Genomic DNA, 19,040 nt, shown 5'->3' with positions numbered 1-19,040 from the left:
GCAGTTGCTCCAGAACAGAGCACTTAGATGTACACGGAGCACGAATCGCAATGGCATGCATGTCAATCTCTCCCGGCTCAAAGTGGAGGAGATTAACTGCGTCACTATTGGTCTTTTTGTGAGGTGTTGAAGGTACTGAACTGTCTGTTCAAGCAGTTGGCACACAGTTCGGACACTCATGAGTACCCCACAAGACATGCAACCAGAGGTCTCTTCACAGTCCCCCGGTCCAGAACAGAGGCTGGGAAACACACAGTACAGTAGCCATGACTAAATGGAACTCCGCCACTCAAGCTAGCAATAAAAAAATAAAACTACACCTTACGGCAGGATGGGGGACGAGACAGACATTTTTATTAGGGCGGTCAGTTCTTTTTTTAATTGACGCCATTAACACATTTTGTTAGTTTGAGCCCCTGAACCACCCATAGTTCAAGTTCAAGCCCATGCAGCAGATGTGCTAGTTTGGCAACCACTTTACTGGCTAGCCACTCATATGACTGAATGATGGGGAATGGTAGTAAGGGGCTTTTAATATGCCAAATTCAAATTTTAAATCACTCCCAGGTGGCTCTCTGGATTAAAAAAAAAAATTCTGAATTTGTTTATCACCGAAATGCATCGAGTCCTCGTTATCATTTACAAGCGAAACGCACCATTGATTTTATTTATTTATTTTACCTTTATTTAACCAGGTAGGCAAGTAGAGAACAAGTTCTCATTTACAATTGCGACCTGGAATACAATACAAGTAACGTTACCAGTAACAATGGAGGACATCTTCGGCAGGCTAAGCTAGAAGAGTGTGAGCGCGGGAGACCGATGGACAAGTCGACGAGCAGCAAGCAAGAAATAGCACTGGACTGGAGTTACTGCGCACCATAATCGGTGAGAAATGGCATTCACACGCGCACAGAAGTGATGCACTATGCTGAAACGCATGCCAAGCAGGTCATGGATGTAGCAAAGCAGTTGAACATTGAAAACAAAGTTCCCACACTTTGCACAGACCAAAAGGCAGATCATGTTCTGTGCACAAACACCTGCCCTGCACAATCTCCAAAAAGGTCCATCACAGTGTTCCGACAGAAGAGCAGGTTCGACAATGCCCTTGCTAGCCAACCGCTGAAATATTGTTGGCCATTTCAAAACACAGCCCACCAAAAAGGTGCAGCTAGGACATTAGCAAGTCGCAAATAGGCAAAAGGAGTCACTCGCACAAGATGTCAAAACAAGATGGATTTCCACTCTGGAAATGGTAAAACTTGTCCACAGAAAACAACCATAGAGATGCTCTGGCACAACAGAAAACATCACTATGCCAACCACAGCTGAACTTTGTGCCATCTCCTTCAGGTGATGGAAAACTCTGATGACCTGCCTGTGGTAAGATTCAAGCTGAAGTTCAAAACAAATTTTATTGGACACATACACATGGTTAGCAGAAGTTAATGCGAGTGTAGCAAAATGCTTGTGCTTCTAGTTCCGACAGTGCAGTAACATCTAACAATTCCCCAACACACACAAATGTGTGAATGAATATGTACATCAACTCAGCAAAAAAGAAACGTCCTCACTGTCAACTGCGTTTATTTTCAGCAAACTTAACATGTGTAAATATTTGTATGAACATAACAAGATTCAACAACTGAGACAAACTGAACAAGTTCCACAGACATGTGACTAACAGAAATGGAATAATGTGTCCCTGAACAAAGGGGGGGGGGGTCAAAATCAAAGTGTCAGTGTCTGGTGTGGCCACCAGCTGCATTAAGTACTGCAGTGCATCTCCTTCTCATGGATTGCACCAGATTTGCCTGTTCTTGCTGTGAGATGTTATCCCGCAGCCTCAGAGTTAATGATTGCTGTTTAGCAGTCTGATGGCCTTTAGATTGAAAAACAGCTAGTCTCTCTGTCCCTGCTTTGATGCACCTGGACTGACCTCGCCTTCAGGATGGTAGCGGTGTGAACAGGCAGTGGTTCGGGGAGGGGGTGTTGTCATTGATCTTTTGGGCCTTCCTGTGACATAGGGTGCTGTAGGTGTCATGGAGGGCAGGTAGTTTGCCCCCGGTGGTGTGTTGGGCAGACCTCACCACCCTCTGGAGAGCCTTGCAGTTGCCGTACCAGGCTGTGATACAGCCCGTCAGGATGCTCTCGATTGAGCATCTGTAAAAGTTTGTCAGGGTTTTGGGTGATAAGACAAATTTCTTCAGCCTCCTGAGGTTGAAGAGGTGCTGTTGCCTTCACCATACTGTGAGGGTGGACCATTTCAGCTTGTCTGTGACGTGTACCCCGAGGAACTTAAAAACGTTCCACCTTCTCCACTGTTGTCCCTTCGATGTGGATAGGGGGGTGTGCCCTCTGCTGTTTCCTGAAGTCCAAGATCATCTCCTTTGTTTTGTTGACGTTGATTGAGAGGTTGTTTTCCTGACACCACACTGAGTGCCCTCACTTCCTCCCTGTAGGCTGTCTCGTCGCTGTTGGTAATCAAGCCCACTACTGTTGTGTAGTTTGCAAACGTGATGATTGAGTTGGAGGCGTGCATGGCCACGCAGTCGTGGGTGAGCAGGGAGTACAGGAGGGGGCTGAGAAAGCACCCTTGTGGGGCCCCAGTGTTGAGGGTCAGCAAGTGGAGAGGTTGTATCTTACCTTCCCCACCTGGGGGCGACCAGTCAGAAAGTCCAGGACCCAATTGCACAGGGCGGGGTTGAGACCCAGGGCCTCTAGCTTGATGAGCACTATGGTGTTGAATGCTGAGCTGTAGTCAATGAACAGCATTCTTATAGATATCCCTCTTGTCCAGATGGGATAGGGCAGTGTGCAATGTGATGGTGATTGCGTCATCTCTGGATCTGTGGACCTGTTGGTGCGGTATGCAAACTGAAGTGGGTCTAGGATGGCCGGTAAGGTGGCACTGTACTATTCTCAAAGTGGGAAAAGGTGTTTAGTTTGTCTGGAAGCGTGATGTCGGTGTCTGTGACGTGGCTGGTTCTTTTTCTTGTGTGTTATTTCCTGTAGATCCTGCCACATACGTCTTATGTCTGAGCCGTTGAAATGCAACTCCACCTTGTCCCTGTACCAGCATTTTGCTTGTTTGATTGCCTTGGAGGGAATAACTACACTGTTTATATTCAGCCATATTTCCAGACCTCTTTCCATGATTAAATGCGGTGGTTCGCGCTTTCAGTTTTGCACGAATGCCACCATCCATCCACGGTTTCTGGCTAGGGTAGGTTTTAGTCACAGTCTCTAAACTCACGCACCAAGTCAGCGTATAGGTCGATGTTGTTCTGAGGCTGACTGGAACATATTCCAGTCCTCGTGATCAAAACAATCTTGAAGCATGGCTTCCGATTGGTCAGACCAGCTGCCTATAAGGCGGTAGGAGCAAGACGGCGTCGTGGTCTGATTTGCCGAAGGCAAGGCAGGGAGGGCTTTGTATGCATCACGAAGGTTAGAGTAGCAGTGGTCGAGAGTATTACACCTGTGCGTGGTACAATCAATATGCTGATAGAATTTAGGTAGCCTGGTTCTCAAATTTGCTTTGGTAAAATCCCCAGCTACAATAAATGCATCCTCAGGATATATGGTTTCCAGTTTACATAGAGTCCAGTGAAGTTCCTTGAGGGCCGTCCTGGTGTCTGCTAGAGGGGGAATGTACACAGCTGTGACTATAACTGACGGGAATTCTCTTGGTAGGTAAAATGGCCGACATTTGATTGTAAGGAATTCTAGGTCGGGTGAGCAGAAGGACTTGAGTTCCTGTACGTTGTTATGATTACACCATGAGTCGTTAGTCACTTCCCAGAGAGGTGTTTCTCGGTTGGCGCGATGCATGGAGATGCCCGGGGTCTGAACCAATTCCGACAACATATCCCGAGAGAGCCATGTTTCCATGAAATTTTGAATTTTACAATCTCTGATGTCTCTCTTGAAGGCAACCCTTGCTCGAATTTCATCTACCTTGTTGTCAAGAGACTGGACATTGGCTAGTAGTATACTCGGGAGCGATGGGTGATGTCAGGCTCCGTAGAAGTGCACCAGGTGGCCGCTCCGTCTGCAGCGCCGTTGTTTTGGGTCGGCTACTGAGATTAGATCCATTGTCCTGGGTGGTGGTCCAAACAGAGGCTCCGCTTTGGGAAAGTTGTATTCCTGGTCGTAATGTTGGTAAGTTTATGTTGCTCTTATATCCAATAGTTCTTCCCGGCTGTATGTAATAAGACTTAAGATTTCCCGGGGTAGCAATGTAAGAAATAATACATCAAAAAAGAACTCAAACCTAAGAACTCAAAGCGAGGCGACCATCTCTCATCTTGCAGACCTGGAGAAACCAAAGGAAAACACCAACCTCACATGGCTGAAGATCGCCACAGCATTCGACCCAAGGTTAAAACTTCTTCACGATTAGTGGGTACCCTGCGGGACGGTTGAGCTAATGTAGGCTAATGCGATCAGCATGAGGTTGTAAGTGACAACATTTCCCAGGACATAGACATATCTGATATTGGCAGAAAGCTTAAATTCTTGTTAATCTAACTGCACTGTCCAATTTACAGTAGCAGTGAACACCATGCTATTGTTTGTGGGGAGTGCAGTTTTGAACATGAAAAGTTAAACAAATTATGCATTTGGGCAGTCAATACAAAATGTTGAAAAGAAATGCAATGGTTCATTGGATCAGTCTAGAACTTTGCACATACACTACTGCCGTCTAGTGGCCAAAATCTAAATTGTACCTGGGCTGGAGTAATACATTATGGCCTCTCGTATTTCAAACATGTTACAAAGAAAAACAAATTGTATAATCTTTTACCAGATCTAATGTGTTATATTGTCCTACATTCCTTTCCCATTTCCACAAACTTCAAAGTGTGTCCTTTCAAATGGTATCAAGAATATGCATACAGTATCCGTGCTTCAGGGCCTGAGCTACAGGCAGTTAGATTTGGGTGTCATTTTAAAAACAAGGGGCCAATTCTTAAGGACCTGAAGTGCCTTCCCAGACCTGAGGGGTGAGGTGTGGGCTTTGGTTAGCAAATTGCTGAAGGAAGAGAGGCCTGCACAGCAACCTGATAAAGCAACCTGTCAGAGCTACCAAAGAAGAAAGCCGCCCTCTTGTTGAGTTCTTCTGAGTCTGATGAAGACGAGTGTTACGTTCCCCAGTTTCTGTGTTGTAGTTTGTATTTGAGTGTGTGTTTCAGGAGATGGCTTCCTGAATTCTCCCCAAGCAGCTGATTGGTCAGCCCCATTGATGATTGGAGCTGACACCGCCCCCTCGTCAAGTTACAGATGTATCCGATTAGACTCCTTCTGAAGCTATATAAAAGCCAGTATTCTGTTCAGAAGAGATAGACTGCTGAGATGATTGCTGAGAGAGGAGGCTGATGGCTATAGCATATGTTGGTTGTTTCTCAGGCAGTTGGAATGTACTAGGTTAGTTGTAGATGGGAGCAGCTTTGGTATGTTCTGTGTGAGTTTGTTGCTCAGTTAGAGCCTACCTATTTGATGTCCTGTGTTTCTCAGTGTGATTGTGAAATTGGTTATATTATTCTGTTTCATTTGTTCCCAGGGGGTAAGCGGAAGGCACCTAGTGAGTGCTTAGGCAAGAGGCCCGCGGGCATACATATACCCATCGTATATTCACGGTCTAGGCACACTAGGTAAGACCTGGGCAGACCACCCCCTGTATTTTGGTTAGGGCACCAGGTGGTGTTAAGTTAGATAAGTAGTGGGTAGGCAGGTTAGATAGGAGAGGGGGACTTTGACATTTACTTTCTTTGCTTCCGTCCAGCCCCTTTTCCCCATATTACCGTGTGACGGAATAAATTCCTTGTAAACGGTACCACTCTCTCTGCCTTTTGTCATCCTTACTCGCACCTACAGTCCCATACCTCTTTCACTTCACGGGGAGTTGAGTTGTAGCAGGGTGTTGCGTTCCCTCTTCACAGAGGCTTGCGTAACAAGGTGTCCATTGAGAAAATGTGTAGAGCGTTACAAAGGACATGGAGGACTGTCCACTACATTGGTGGTCACAGCATGCAGGGACACACCAGGCTGGCCTGCATTGCACAAATCTACCTGGCAACACCTGCCTGAGAGGTTGTTTTCACTCTCTGGGCATATCATACAGAAGAAAGGAGCAGCAGGCTCGTTTGTCTTAGCAACTGGCTAGGTGAAAATAAATAGGAGGACGACTGAAGTCTATGGTCATAGGCTTATGTGTGGAATTCATGACATTGTTGGACAGGTTTATGCCCTTTGTATCCATAGAGACAGTTATTTTTTTTCTTATAGCCAACCCTCCAATTAGTAAAACAATCATTTGGAATGGCTGAAACTTTAACTGTGTGTGTACACTTCAAGAAAATGTATGAGGGAGTAGCCCTACTGGGTGCATTAGTAAATTGTATTGCTTGTTATGGTGAATATGCCATTAAAAACATGCTTATAACTCAATACATAAAGATTTGTCCATAAAAATTAGTTACTTATCACCATATTTGAGCTAATAAAAAAACAATTTGTGATTCAATTATTTAAATTGTTTGACAGCCCTAATTTTGATATATTCTGTATAGTATTATGCATTGTATTCTGTGATGTATATTATATATTACATGTAGTTTTGTTCCCTGCAGCAGCAGCTAAATTGGGGATTCAAATGAAAAACAAATATAAACATCTCTTGATATGCTCCACAAGGTAGGGGAATACACACAAACACTCCACATTTACTGCTGTCATCGTGGGGAGGTGAGGAGAGTTTCACCTCATCCAACACCAATGTTTACTGTGTAGCACCCTGCACTCACCACACCAGGCTGTATTCATCTGTACAGATCAAATGACTGATTGGTTAATGGAGCATCCTGTCTGGGCGGTTTACTTGATGCATCGCGCTACAGAAAAAAGAAGATGGGGCAGGAACCTAAGGCTGGTTCTGGATTAGACAAGGCTTACTTACATTTATTACATTGGGGTAATAAAGAATTAGGCCACACCCTGCCACTCACATGCCCTCCAGTACTCAGAGTAGAGGAACACCACTCCAGACTATCATAACCAAAAAAAACATTCCTGCCTGGCTGCATTTCACTCTCACTGATAGACCAGCTCATTGAGATGGTATGCAAAACACTCACATAGCAACACACACACCCTGGTCTGTGTTGTGAACAATGGCAGTAAGGCAGAAGAGCGATAATTGGCCAGGGTGGAGCTGAGGGAGAGTCTCTGCGTTGCTCCCTACCTGTCATCCAGAACCATCAAATGGCTGTGTGTACACTATGTGTTAACTGTGTCATGTGTTCACAGCTCCTCACCATTGTTGCTGTGCCTGACACAGTCCTGGAGCACAGCGTGCCACTTCGTCTGCTCCTTCTCTGTCAGCACACAGAAGTAGTGGTGGCGGGCGTACGGGTGCCACAGGATCAGGGGGAACTGGGTGGCACCCTTGACAAATGGACCACTGCCCACCTTAGCCTTTACACCTGAAAACACACACTTAGTATTCATAGCTTCTTCATCAGGGTTGTATTCACTAGTCACCAAATGGAAGAAAACAGACTGATTGCTAAACTTTTGCTACAGTGTGCCCTAGGGCTCTATTCAAAATCGGTATCGCGGAAGTTCAGAGTTACAGCGCGATTGAAATCCAAAGGCAATGTCCCCGCATTAGCCGAGAACGCATTTAGGGAAACGTAAACTCTTAAGCAAACCAGATTGAATAGAGCCCCTAATGAATACAGCCCAGCGAGCCACTGAGGACTTTACTACTTGATCTCACATTGGATGAAGTCCTGGTTCAACGACAATCCAACAGCGTTTCTCATGATCGGCCATTTATTATACAGTCAGCGGCAGTTACCAAAACTCACCTGGCAGGCTGGTGCTGACCAGATCCAGGTACTCTTCCATGGAGGTCAGAGCTTTGTATCCGGCACAGTTGATGGTTCCTTTAGGGTGCAAGCCCCTCTCGTGAGCCTATCAGAGAGCACGGAGTGAGAAGGGGGTAGTTTCAAGGAGAGAGGGTGAAAGAAAAGAATGTACAAGCCGTTCAGAACCATCAGCCCACAGCTAAAGTTGTGACCCAAATGATTCAGACTAGCTGACATTGAAGTTAAACGTAAAACAAGCAAGAAAATATATAGTTTCAGTTTTTCCGACTGCCCTCACCACTTTGTTCTCGTAGAAGCTAACGTCATATGTGTCGGCCACGAAGACAAAACGGTTTCTCCATTTCTTGTTCCCCTCCAAGTACTGGAACAGACCCCCAGAGAAGATAGAGTGGTCTTCTAGAGGATTCTACCACAACACAACAGACAAAGTTAGCAATAGGGCTATCAGGCTTTCGGTCAAAAGCAGTGCACTATATAGGGAATAGGGTGCTATTTGAGACTCATCCATACAGTAATGTCTGGCCTAATTCTATTTTACACGCTGGAGGAGATTGAGACCGGAGGGCTAAAGTGAGAGCACACAAGTTTTGGATAGTATTTACACAACCACACTTCATTTTTACATGTCCTGTAGTAGATCAAAATACTGGAACTCAAACAACTTATTCCCAGCAGAGGAAGGCCAGAAATAAGGGGATGGAGAGAAGCTGGATTAGAGAGGTTGTGCTTGGAAGGTGCTGACTGGTAGTGCTCTGTAAAAATGTGGTGCCTGTGCGTTATTCAGAAATATTTTTGGGGAGTGTAAATAAGTGGTTCTCGGTGTGTGTGTGACTACCCGGGGCATCACTAAGGTAGTGAGGAGAAGAGACGAGGGAAACAACATTCTTAGCACCCTCCCAGTTTGTTCATGTGTGAATTCTACTCCACTTTCCCGCCAGTGACTCGATGGCGGAGACTAACACAGAACTCCACAGCACTGAAGTGGACATGGCTACAGTACGCGTTTCCTATCTGTGTCCATCGCTTTTGACTGTCGAGTTTAAAAACACACACGGCCTTGCACTCAGAGATAAAACCTTGAGACTCAGAGGAGGATGGTGAGGAAGAGATAAAAAGGGGGGGTAAGGAGGTAGAGAAGGAGTTGTAGATGGTGTGGGAATACAGTGAGAGAGGAACTGAATAAAATGGAGAGCTTGAGTGAGGAGAATTGGGGGGGGGGGGGGGGGGGGGATGACAAAAAAAAAAAAACGGCAAAACAGAGGGGTGAACGAGTGCAACAGACAGTCATCCCCAGGCCGGCCTGGCCACTTGCCTTGCGGTGCAAGAGCTGTGACTGGGGCCCTCCTCCCCCCTCGATCTCAAAGCGGACACTGTTAAAGAGGGCCACAGCATACTGCTCCTTGTACACATGGCCAAACTCCCCCATCACCTGCCTGGCACGAGCTGTGGGAAGAAAGACAGAATTTACAGTTTGTGTTACACTCCGTCACAGGATAGACAACACAATTGAAGAGCAACACAGTCCGTAAACACACCTGGCAACACCGATAGAATACATTTATGAGAAGGAAATATCCTGCCTGTTTGGCCCTGTCCGGGGGTATCGTCGGACGGGGCCAGTGTCTCCTTGATCCCGCCCGTCTCAGCCTCCAGTATTGTGCTGCAGTAGTTTGTGTCGGGGGCTAGGGTCAGTCTGTTATATCTGGAGTATTTCTCCTGACTTATCCGGTGTCCTGTGTCAATTTAAGTATGCTCTCTAATTCTCTCGCTCTCACTGAGGACCTGAGCCCTAGGACCATGCCTCAGGACTACCTGGCCTGATGACTCCTTGCTGTCCCCAGTCCACCTGGCCGTGATGCTGCTCCAGTTTCAACTGTACTGCCTGCGGCTATGGAACCCTGACCTGTTCACCGGACGTGCTACCTGTCCCAGACCTACATTGCTTGCTGTTTGGGGTTTTAGGCTGGGTTTCTGTACAGCACTTTGAGATATAAGCCGATGGAAGAAGGGCTTTATGAATAAATTTGATTGCTAACCCATTATGTAAATCGGAAATGACAACAGGTTACCCAAACATCACAGTCAAGACATTAAACACCGTAAAACAATCACAGAAAAACAGCCACAGAGACAGCGAGAGCACAGCTAGGCCACACAGTCACAGAAACGCAGTCTCAGCTGGCAGCAGAGCCAGAAAAGCGTGACACGTCAGTAATGTGACTCGGTAGATCACAGAGGATTTGGCTAAGAGTTTGGTGTAGAAGAGAAGACGTTAGTATGAGACTATCGAGGCGGGCATTGAGGACAGGCGTGTAGAGGGCTATAAAAAGGTGACTCTTAACTAGGCTCGGACAGGAAAAGCAGAGAGAGACTGGAAGAGAGGGCATTAAACCCTCCAGTATCTTTACCACCTTTCTATCTGCCTTATAGGAAAAAGTCCAAGCAGTAAAATTCAAATTGCTCACCATGTGTCTTTATAAGGAAAGTTAGCAAGTCAGGAGCCACATCAGCTTTCACTGAGAAAACACTACATATCATGATGGTACAATAACTTCATTCTCAATTGGAACAGATATTGAAGATGACTTTATCATACCTTTTGTTACAGTCAAGGAGCATCAGAGCCTGGAATAGGATTGTGCCAAATGTATTGTATTTGTAGCAGACTACACCATCTGGCATGAGGTTGCAAAACCCCAGTTATTCCCCCCCCCCAAATTCTCATAAAACCTGGACATTTAAAAGTTAACAGAATTTTGCAACCCTAATACGGACAATCAAGCATCATGTTGTTGAATGGTAACATACCATGGTCTAACCAGAGTCATTCTTGAAAGGACTTCAACAACAACAGAATTGCTCACAGTCCATTTAGGGTTGGCTTGTGGTGGTTCAGTGTTCTCAGCTCAACGTGACACCAGTCCATGAGATGTTTATGGCAAAGGCGCCACAGGAAAGAGAAAGGAGCCTTTGAGTAGGAGGGCAGGAAGGAAAGACCTGACAAGATAAGAACCAGTGGAAGAGCCAAGGAGGGAACAGAGACAAGTAAACAGGGTTTAGGCTGTAAACTCAAAACACACATTTAGTCACTTTCTGAAATGCCCTGTATAAAAACACAAGGGATCTAAAACAGAATAGATACTGAATGTTTAACATGTCTAATAGATGTTTCATGCTGGTCTAGGGTTGCAAAATTCTGCCAACTCTCAAAACACCCAGAAATTCTGGTTGAATGATTCCCAGATTTCCGGCTTATACCCTTCAGGTTCCGGGAATCTTCCAAACTGGAAAGTTACTGACATTTGCAAACCTAAAATCGAGACAGTTCCACCTACATAATCAATTCTTGCTGGTCTACACAGATGATTTACATTTTGTGTTTGAGTCATTTAGCAGACGCTCTTATCCAGAGCAACTTATAGGAGCAATTAGGGTTAAGTGAGTTGCTTTTCACCTAGTCGGCTTGGGGAATTCAAACCAGCGACCTTTCGGTTACTGGCCCAACACTCTTATCCACTAGGCTACCTGACGCCCCAATGATAGCCTCGGTGTGTCTTCATTCGAGAGAGTCTCCAATCAGACTTGGAAAGCTGTACTATTATATGCCGAGCAGAGACATGGCTGGATGACTACGTAAGTAGGACTCAGTGGTTTGCTCCATGCATCGGTATGATCGGACAAAGGAGGGCTCGGGCAAGTCCAGAGGGGTGCGTCTTCATAAAACAACCAGCGCAATGCTTCCAGTGTGAAGGAAATGTCAAGCTTTTGCTCACCTGATATTGAACACCTCATGGCATGCTGCAGACACTTATCTACCAAGAGACTTCTCACCCGTAATCATCAGGGCTGTATACATATCTCTCTACAAGCCAACGGCACTTTAGCACTGAACAAACTGTATAAACAAACAAGAAATCACTCACCCAGCGGCAGCACCTCTGATGGGCGTTGACTAATGCGGGGAGACTTAAAACCGTTCTCCCTCACTTTTACCAAACACGTGTCCTGCGCCACTAGGGGGCGCTAAAGCTAGACCACATATAAGGCCCTCCCTCATGCTCCATGCGGGATATCTGACCATGACCCTTTCTCCTGCTTACAAATAAAAGCTCAAAAGAGTGAGTACCAGTGACGTGCGCAATATGGAAATGGTCCGACGAAGCAGACTCAATGCTAAAAGACTTTTGCTAGCACAGACTGGGATATGTTCCAGGATTCATCCAATAGCATTGAGTTTACCAAATCAGTGACGGGCCTCATCGTACAGTGCCTTGCGAAAGTATTCGGCCCCCTTGAACTTTGCGACCTTTTGCCACATTTCAGGCTTCAAACATAAAGATATAAAACTGTATTTTTTTGTGAAGAATCAACAAGTGGGACACAATCATGAAGTGGAACGACATTTGTATATTTCAAACTTTAACAAATCAAAAACTGAAAAATTGGGCGTGCAAAATTATTCAGCCCCCTTAAGTTAATACTTTGTAGCGCCACCTTTTGCTGCGATTACAGCTGTAAGTCGCTTGGGGTATGTCTCTATCAGTTTTGCACATCGAGAGACTGACATTTTTTCCCATTCCTCCTTGCAAAACAGCTCGAGCTCAGTGAGGTTGGATGGAGAGCATTTTTTCAGTTCTTTCCACAGATTCTCGATTGGATTCAGGTCTGGACTTTGACTTGGCCATTCTAACACCTGGATATGTTTATTTTTGAACCATTCCATTGTAGATTTTGCTTTATGTCTTGGATCATTGTCTTGTTGGAAGACACATCTCCGTCCCAGTCTCAGGTCTTTTGCAGACTCCATCAGGTTCTTCCAGAATGGTCCTGTATTTGGCTCCATCCATCTTCCCATCAAATTGAACCATCTTCCCTGTCCCTGCTGAAGAAAAGCTGGCCCAAACCATGATGCTGCCACCACCATGTTTGACAGTGAGGATGGTGTGTTCAGGGTGATGAGCTGTGTTGCTTTTACGCCAAACATAACGTTGCCAAAAGGTTCAATTTTGGTTTCATCTGACCAGAGCACCTTCTTCCACATGTTTGGTGTGTCTCCCAGGTGGCTTGTGGCAAACTTTAAACAACACTTTTTATGGATATCTTTAAGAAATGGCTTTCTTCTTGCCACTCTTCCATAAAAGGCCAGATTTGTGCAATATACGACTGATTGTTGTCCTATGGACAGAGTCTCCCACCTCAGCTGTAGATCTCTGCAGTTCATCCAGAGTGACCATGGGCCTCTTGGCTGCATCTCTGATCAGTTTTCTCCTTGTATGAGCTGAAAGTTTAGAGGGACGGCCAGGTCTTGGTAGATTTGCAGTGGTCTCATACTCCTTCCATTTCAATATTATCGCTTGCACAGTGCTCCTTGGGATGTTTAAAGCTTGGGAAATCTTTTTGTATCCAAATCCGGCTTTAAAACTTCTTCACAACAGTATCTCGGACCTGCCTGGTATGTTCCTTGTTCTTCATGATGCTCTCTGCGCTTTAAACGGACCTCTGAGACTATCACAGTGCAGGTGCATTTATACGGAGACTTGATTACACACAGGTGGATTGTATTTATCGTCATTAGTCATTTAGGTCAGCATTGGATCATTCAGAGATCCTCACTGAACTTCTGGAGAGAGTTTGCTGCACTGAAAGTAAAGGGGCTGAATAATTTTGCACGCCCAATTTTTCAGTTTTTGATTTGTTAAAAAAGTTTGAAATATCCAATAAATGTCGTTCCACTTCATGATTGTGTCCCACTTGTTGTTGATTCTTCACAAAAAAATTGTTTTATATCTTTATGTTTGAAGCCTGAAATGTGGCAAAAGGCCGCAAAGTTCAAGGGGGCCGAATACTTTCGCAAGGCACTGTAAGTGCATATATGATGTCTCCAGAGTAACTATACGAACGTATCCGAACCAAAAACCAGAGCAACCACTTATAAGAAACAGGACACATACAAGAAAGCCTGCTACAACCTCCCACGAGACATTGAACATGCAAAAGGACAATATAGGAGTGAGGTGGAATCCTATTATAACACCTGGCTCATATGCTCATCGTATGTGGCTGGGCTTGCAGACGACAATGGATTACAAAGGGAAACCCAGCCGTACAATACCCAGCGATGCCTTTTATTCTCACTTTGAGGAATACAGAGTCTTGCATGAAAGCACTTGTTCCGGATGACTGTGTGAGCTCTGTGTGGCCAATGTGAGTAAAACTTTTCAAATGGTTTAAGACTCACTAGGCTGCCAGGCCAGAGGGAATACCAGGGTGCATTCTCAAAGCATGCGCTGACCAGCTTGGCAAGTGTCTTCATGGACATTTTCAATCTCTGTGTCCCAGTCTGTAATCCCAGCATGTTTTCTAGCTGACCACCTTTGTCCCCGTTCCCAAAAATTCCTAAATAACCTGCCTAAATTACTATCGCTATGTAGCACTCGCATATGTAATTATGAAGTGCTTGTCCTCTCCCAGCTGGACAAGAGGGGAATTAACTATGTGAGAATGACGTTCAGGCTACAGTTCAGTACAGTTTCAGCGGTCACATTATGAAGCTTAACAGTAGTCCACATTCACGTTGTTTTGTTTACAAGCACACAACGAGACCGGAAGCTTTGTAAGTCACACTCAGTGTTGTGCAGCATGCGGCAGAAGATTTAGTTACACCCTGGAATTCCAAACGTTTTTATTTTTTATTTTTTTTACGTTTGCCAGCTAGATATCTTAATAGTTAAGCTAACTGTATAAAATGTTTTAAATGCTCTGCAGTTGTGCATTTGGTTTGCTAACTTAGTAGCTAGTTACCTAGCTAGCTAAGTGGTTAGCTTCTTGCAAAATCAAGCTTCTCTTGGTAACAGCAGAGAATCCCCTACTGGATCAAGTGCCTTGCTGTCTAATATTGTATTTGTGGGCGCAGCAAACTGTGTAGCATTTTAACTTTATGAGCTGGGATGTCTGTCCTGCAAATAGTTTATGTCAAATACTGCACTCGTTAGCATTTACATGTACTTGTTAGCATTGCTAACCTGATTAGAGGGGTTCTGTGGAGTTTGGGATGGCACAAGGTCGATATCAAGATATGCAAAATGCAGCATCATGATGCATTTTGAAAGTTACACATCTTGAAAACTTGAATGGTGACATTCAAAACATTTTGGGATTATCTCAACAATGGACTAATGAAACAAACACCACAAGATAGTTTGTGTGTGGAGTTTTCCTTTAAGTTTGCTGATGTCATGATGGTGGTAGGCCTAATTAATCACTGGTGGCAATAAGACCGCCTACAGGGAGGTGGTCAGACTTGGCAGTGTGGTGCCATGACAACAACCTCTCCCTCAACGCCAGTAAGACCAAGGAGCTGATCATGCAATACAGGAGAAATAGGGGAGAGCACGCCCCCATCCACAGGGTTGTAGTGGAGCGGGTCGAGAGCTTCAAGTTCCTTGGAGTCCACATCACTGTTATTAACGTGGTACACACACATCTGCAGTCATGGAAAGGGCATGACAGCGCCTCTTTCCCCTCAAGAGGCTGAAAAGATTTGGCATGGGCCCTCAGATCCTCAAAAGGTTCTACAGCTGCACCATTGAGAGCATCCCCGCTTGGTATGGCAAATGCACCACCATCGACCCCAAAGCTCAACAGAGGGTGGTGCGGACAGCCCAGTACATTACTGGGGCCGAGCTCCCTGGCGCCTGATCTAGAGGTCCTGGATGGCAGAGGAAGGCCTAAAAAAATTGACAAAGACTCGTCACCCAAGCCATAGACTGTCCAACCAGCTACCGTCCGGCAAGCAATACTGGAGCATCGGCTCTCGGACCATCAGGCTCCAAGACAGCTTCTACCCCCAAGTCATATAACTGATAAATAGTCCAGGAAACCAGTAATTAACTCTTGCACACTCTATGCACACACACAGTACTAGTCAAAAGTTGCCCCACAAACTCATGCAAGTTTTTTTTCTACATTATTGAACAATAGTTAAGACATTAACACTATGAACACATGGAACCATGTAATCAAGTGTTATATCAAAATATTTTATAATTAAGATTCTTCAAAGCAACCTTTGCCTTGATAACAACTTTGCACTCTTGGCATTCTCTCAACCACCTTCACATGGAATGCTTCTCCAACAGTCTTGAAGGAGTACCCACATATGCTAAGCACGTGTCTGCTTTTTCTTCACTCTGCAGTCCAACTCATTCCAAACCATCTCAATTGGGTTGAGGTCAGGTGATTGTGGAGGTCAGGTCATCTGATGCAGCACTCAATCTCTCCTTCTTGGTCAAATAGCTCTTACACAGCCTGGAGGTGTGTTGGGTCTTTGCCCCGTTGAAAAACAAATTATAGTGGGACTAAGCCCACTGGGGCGGCAGGTAGCCTAGCGGTTAGAGAGTAGGGCCAATAACCTAAAAGAAGCTAGATCGAATCCCTGTAAAAATCTGTTGTTCTGCCCCTGAACAAGGCAGTTAACCCACTGTTCCCAGGTAGGCCGTCATTCTAAAGAGTTTGTTCTTAACAGACTTGCCTAGTTAAATAAAAAGGTTGAATTAAAAAATATTAAAAATAAGCCCAAACCAGATGGGATGGCATATCGCTGCAGAATGCTGTGGTAGCCATGCTGGCCAAGTGTGCCTTGAATACTAAATAAATCACTGACAGTGTCCACAGCAAAGCATCCCCACAACACATTTCCTCCATGCTTCACGGTGGGAACCACACATGCGGAGATCATCCAGTGACCTACTCCGCGTCTCACAAAGACATGGCAGTTGGAACCAAAAATCTAAAATTTGCCCTCATCAGACCAAAATGACAGATTTCCACTGGTCTAATGTCCACTGTTCATGTTTCTTGGCCCAAGCTAGTCTCTTCTTATTATTGGTGTCCTTTAGAAGTGGTTTATTTGCAGCAATTCAGCCATGAAGGCCTGATTCATGCAGTCTCCTCTGAACAGTTGAGACGTGCATTTATTTGACGTGCATTTATTTGGGCTGCAATCTGAGGTGCAGTTAATTGCCGCCTTCTGAGGCTGGTAACTCTAATGAACTTATCCTCTGCAGCTGAGGTGACTCTGGGTCTTCCTTTCCTGTGGCGGTCCTCATGAGAGCCAGTTTCATCATAGCGCTTAATGGTTGTTGCAACTGCACTTGAAGAAACTTTCAAAGTTCTTGACATTTGTTGTATTGACTGACCTTCATGTCTTAAAGTAATGATGGACTGTCATTTCTCTTTGATTATTTGAGCTATTCTTGCCATAATATGGCCTTGGCCTTTTACCAAATAGGGCTATATTCTGTATACCACCTCTACCTTGTCACAACACAACTGAATGGCTTAAATGGATTAAGGAAATAAATTCCACAAGTTAACTTAAGGCACACCCGTTAATTGAAGTGCATTCCAGGTGACTACCTCATGAAGCTGGTTGAGAGAATGCCAAGCATGTGCAAAGCAATCATCAAGCCAAAGGGTGGCTACTTTGAATATATTTTTATTTGTTTAACACTTTTTGGTTACTACATGACTCCATATGTGTTATTTAATAGTTTATATGTCTTCAATAGTATTTAAAATGTAGAAAATAGTACAAATAAACAACACACTTGAATGAGTAGGTGTGTTCAAACATTTGACTGGTACTTTACACACATACCGACAACAAACACGCACACTCACCTGCTTCTGCAAATCTGTTCTTTATTTTACTCTTATTATTTATCCTGATGCCTAGTCACTTTGCCTTGCCTTCATGTACACATCTACCTCAAACACACAAAAGTAAGTGGACACCCCTTCAAATGAGTGGATTTGGCTATTTCACCCACAGGATGGCACCGAAGAACCTGGCTGACGTTTTGCATTCTCCCAACCACATTGTGCTATTTTTTTTGAACTTATTGACTACATTCCAACTAGTCAGTAGGTCAAATTTCTGCCCTGGTAGAGCTGCCCCGATCAAATGTAAGTGCTGTTACTGTAAAGTGGAAAGGTCTATAAGTAACAACGGCTCAGCCGTGAAGTTGTAGGCCACGCAAGCTCACAGAACGGGACCGCCGAGTGCTGAATGGGCAGCACGTAAAAATCATCTGTCCTTGGTTGCAACACTCACTAACGTCAGCACAAGAATGGATCGTCTGGAATTTCATGAAATGGGTTTCCATGGCCGAGCAGCCGCACACAAGCCAAATATCACCATGCGCAATGCCAAGCGTTGGCTGTAGTGGTGTAAAGCTTGCCTCCATTGGACTCCGGAGCAGTGGAAACGCGTTCTCTGGAGTGATGAATCACGCTTCCCCATCTGGCAGTCCGACGGACGAATGAGTTTGGCGGATGCCAGAAGAACGCTACGTGCCCAAATGCATAGTGCCAACTTTAAAGCTTGGTGGAGGCGAGATAATGGTCTAGGGCTGTTTTTCATGGTTTGGGCTTGGTGACTTAGTTCCTGTTTAAGCGTAATAATGCCCTATGCACAAAAGCAAGATCTATACATAAATGGTTTGTCGAGATCGGTGTGGAAGAACTTGACTGGTCTGCACAGAGCCCTGACCTCAACCCCATAATAATTACAGGTGCACCTTGTGCTGCAGAAAAAAGGCCACTCAAATGTGCAGTTGTCACAACACAATGCCACAGATATTTCAAGTTCATGCAATTGGCATGCTGACTGCAGGAATGTCCACAAGAGCTGTTGCTAGAGAATTTAATGCTAATTTCTCTACCATAAGCCACCACCAACATTGGTTTAGAGAATGTAGTACATCCACTGGCCTCACAAATGCAGACCACGTATGGCATTGTGTGGGCAAGCGGTTTGCTGATGTCAACGTTGTGAACAGAGTGCCCTATGATGGTGGTAGGGTTATGGTATGGGCAGGCATAAGCCACAGACAACGAACACAATTGCATTTTAAATTGATTGCAATTTGAATGCCATTCATCCGCCGCCACCACCTCACATTTCAGCATAATGCCCCAGCTCTTCCTTGGCCTGCATACTGACCAGACATGTCACACATTGAGCATGTTTGGGATGCCCTGGATCGACTTTTAAAACAGCGTGCCAGTTCCCGCCAATATCCAGCAACTTCGCACAGCCATTTAAGATAAGTGGGACAACATTCTACAGGCCAGTCAACA

The 19,040-nt window shown here is 45.0% G+C and overlaps 1 protein-coding gene across 1 annotated transcript in view; it reads right to left on the bottom strand.

Annotated features, from left to right (window-relative positions):
* Positions 1-19,040, bottom strand: part of niban2a (niban apoptosis regulator 2a) — a 65,931-nt gene that overhangs the window by 43,063 nt on the left and 3,828 nt on the right. Inside the window, exons 2-5 of the mRNA XM_020465758.2 lie at positions 9,211-9,341; positions 8,176-8,304; positions 7,878-7,983; positions 7,323-7,490 (exon numbers count right to left, since the gene is read on the bottom strand). Of these exons, the coding sequence (XP_020321347.1) occupies positions 7,323-7,490; positions 7,878-7,983; positions 8,176-8,304; positions 9,211-9,341 (534 nt within the window). The remainder of the gene's footprint in view (positions 1-7,322; positions 7,491-7,877; positions 7,984-8,175; positions 8,305-9,210; positions 9,342-19,040) is intronic.

The sequence above is a fragment of the Oncorhynchus kisutch genome, linkage group LG29 (assembly GCF_002021735.2).
Source record: "Oncorhynchus kisutch isolate 150728-3 linkage group LG29, Okis_V2, whole genome shotgun sequence".
NCBI classification, from domain to species: domain Eukaryota; kingdom Metazoa; phylum Chordata; class Actinopteri; order Salmoniformes; family Salmonidae; genus Oncorhynchus; species Oncorhynchus kisutch.
The sequence above is the reverse complement of the archived record's forward strand: the minus strand, read 5'-3'. Positions and strand labels throughout refer to the sequence as shown.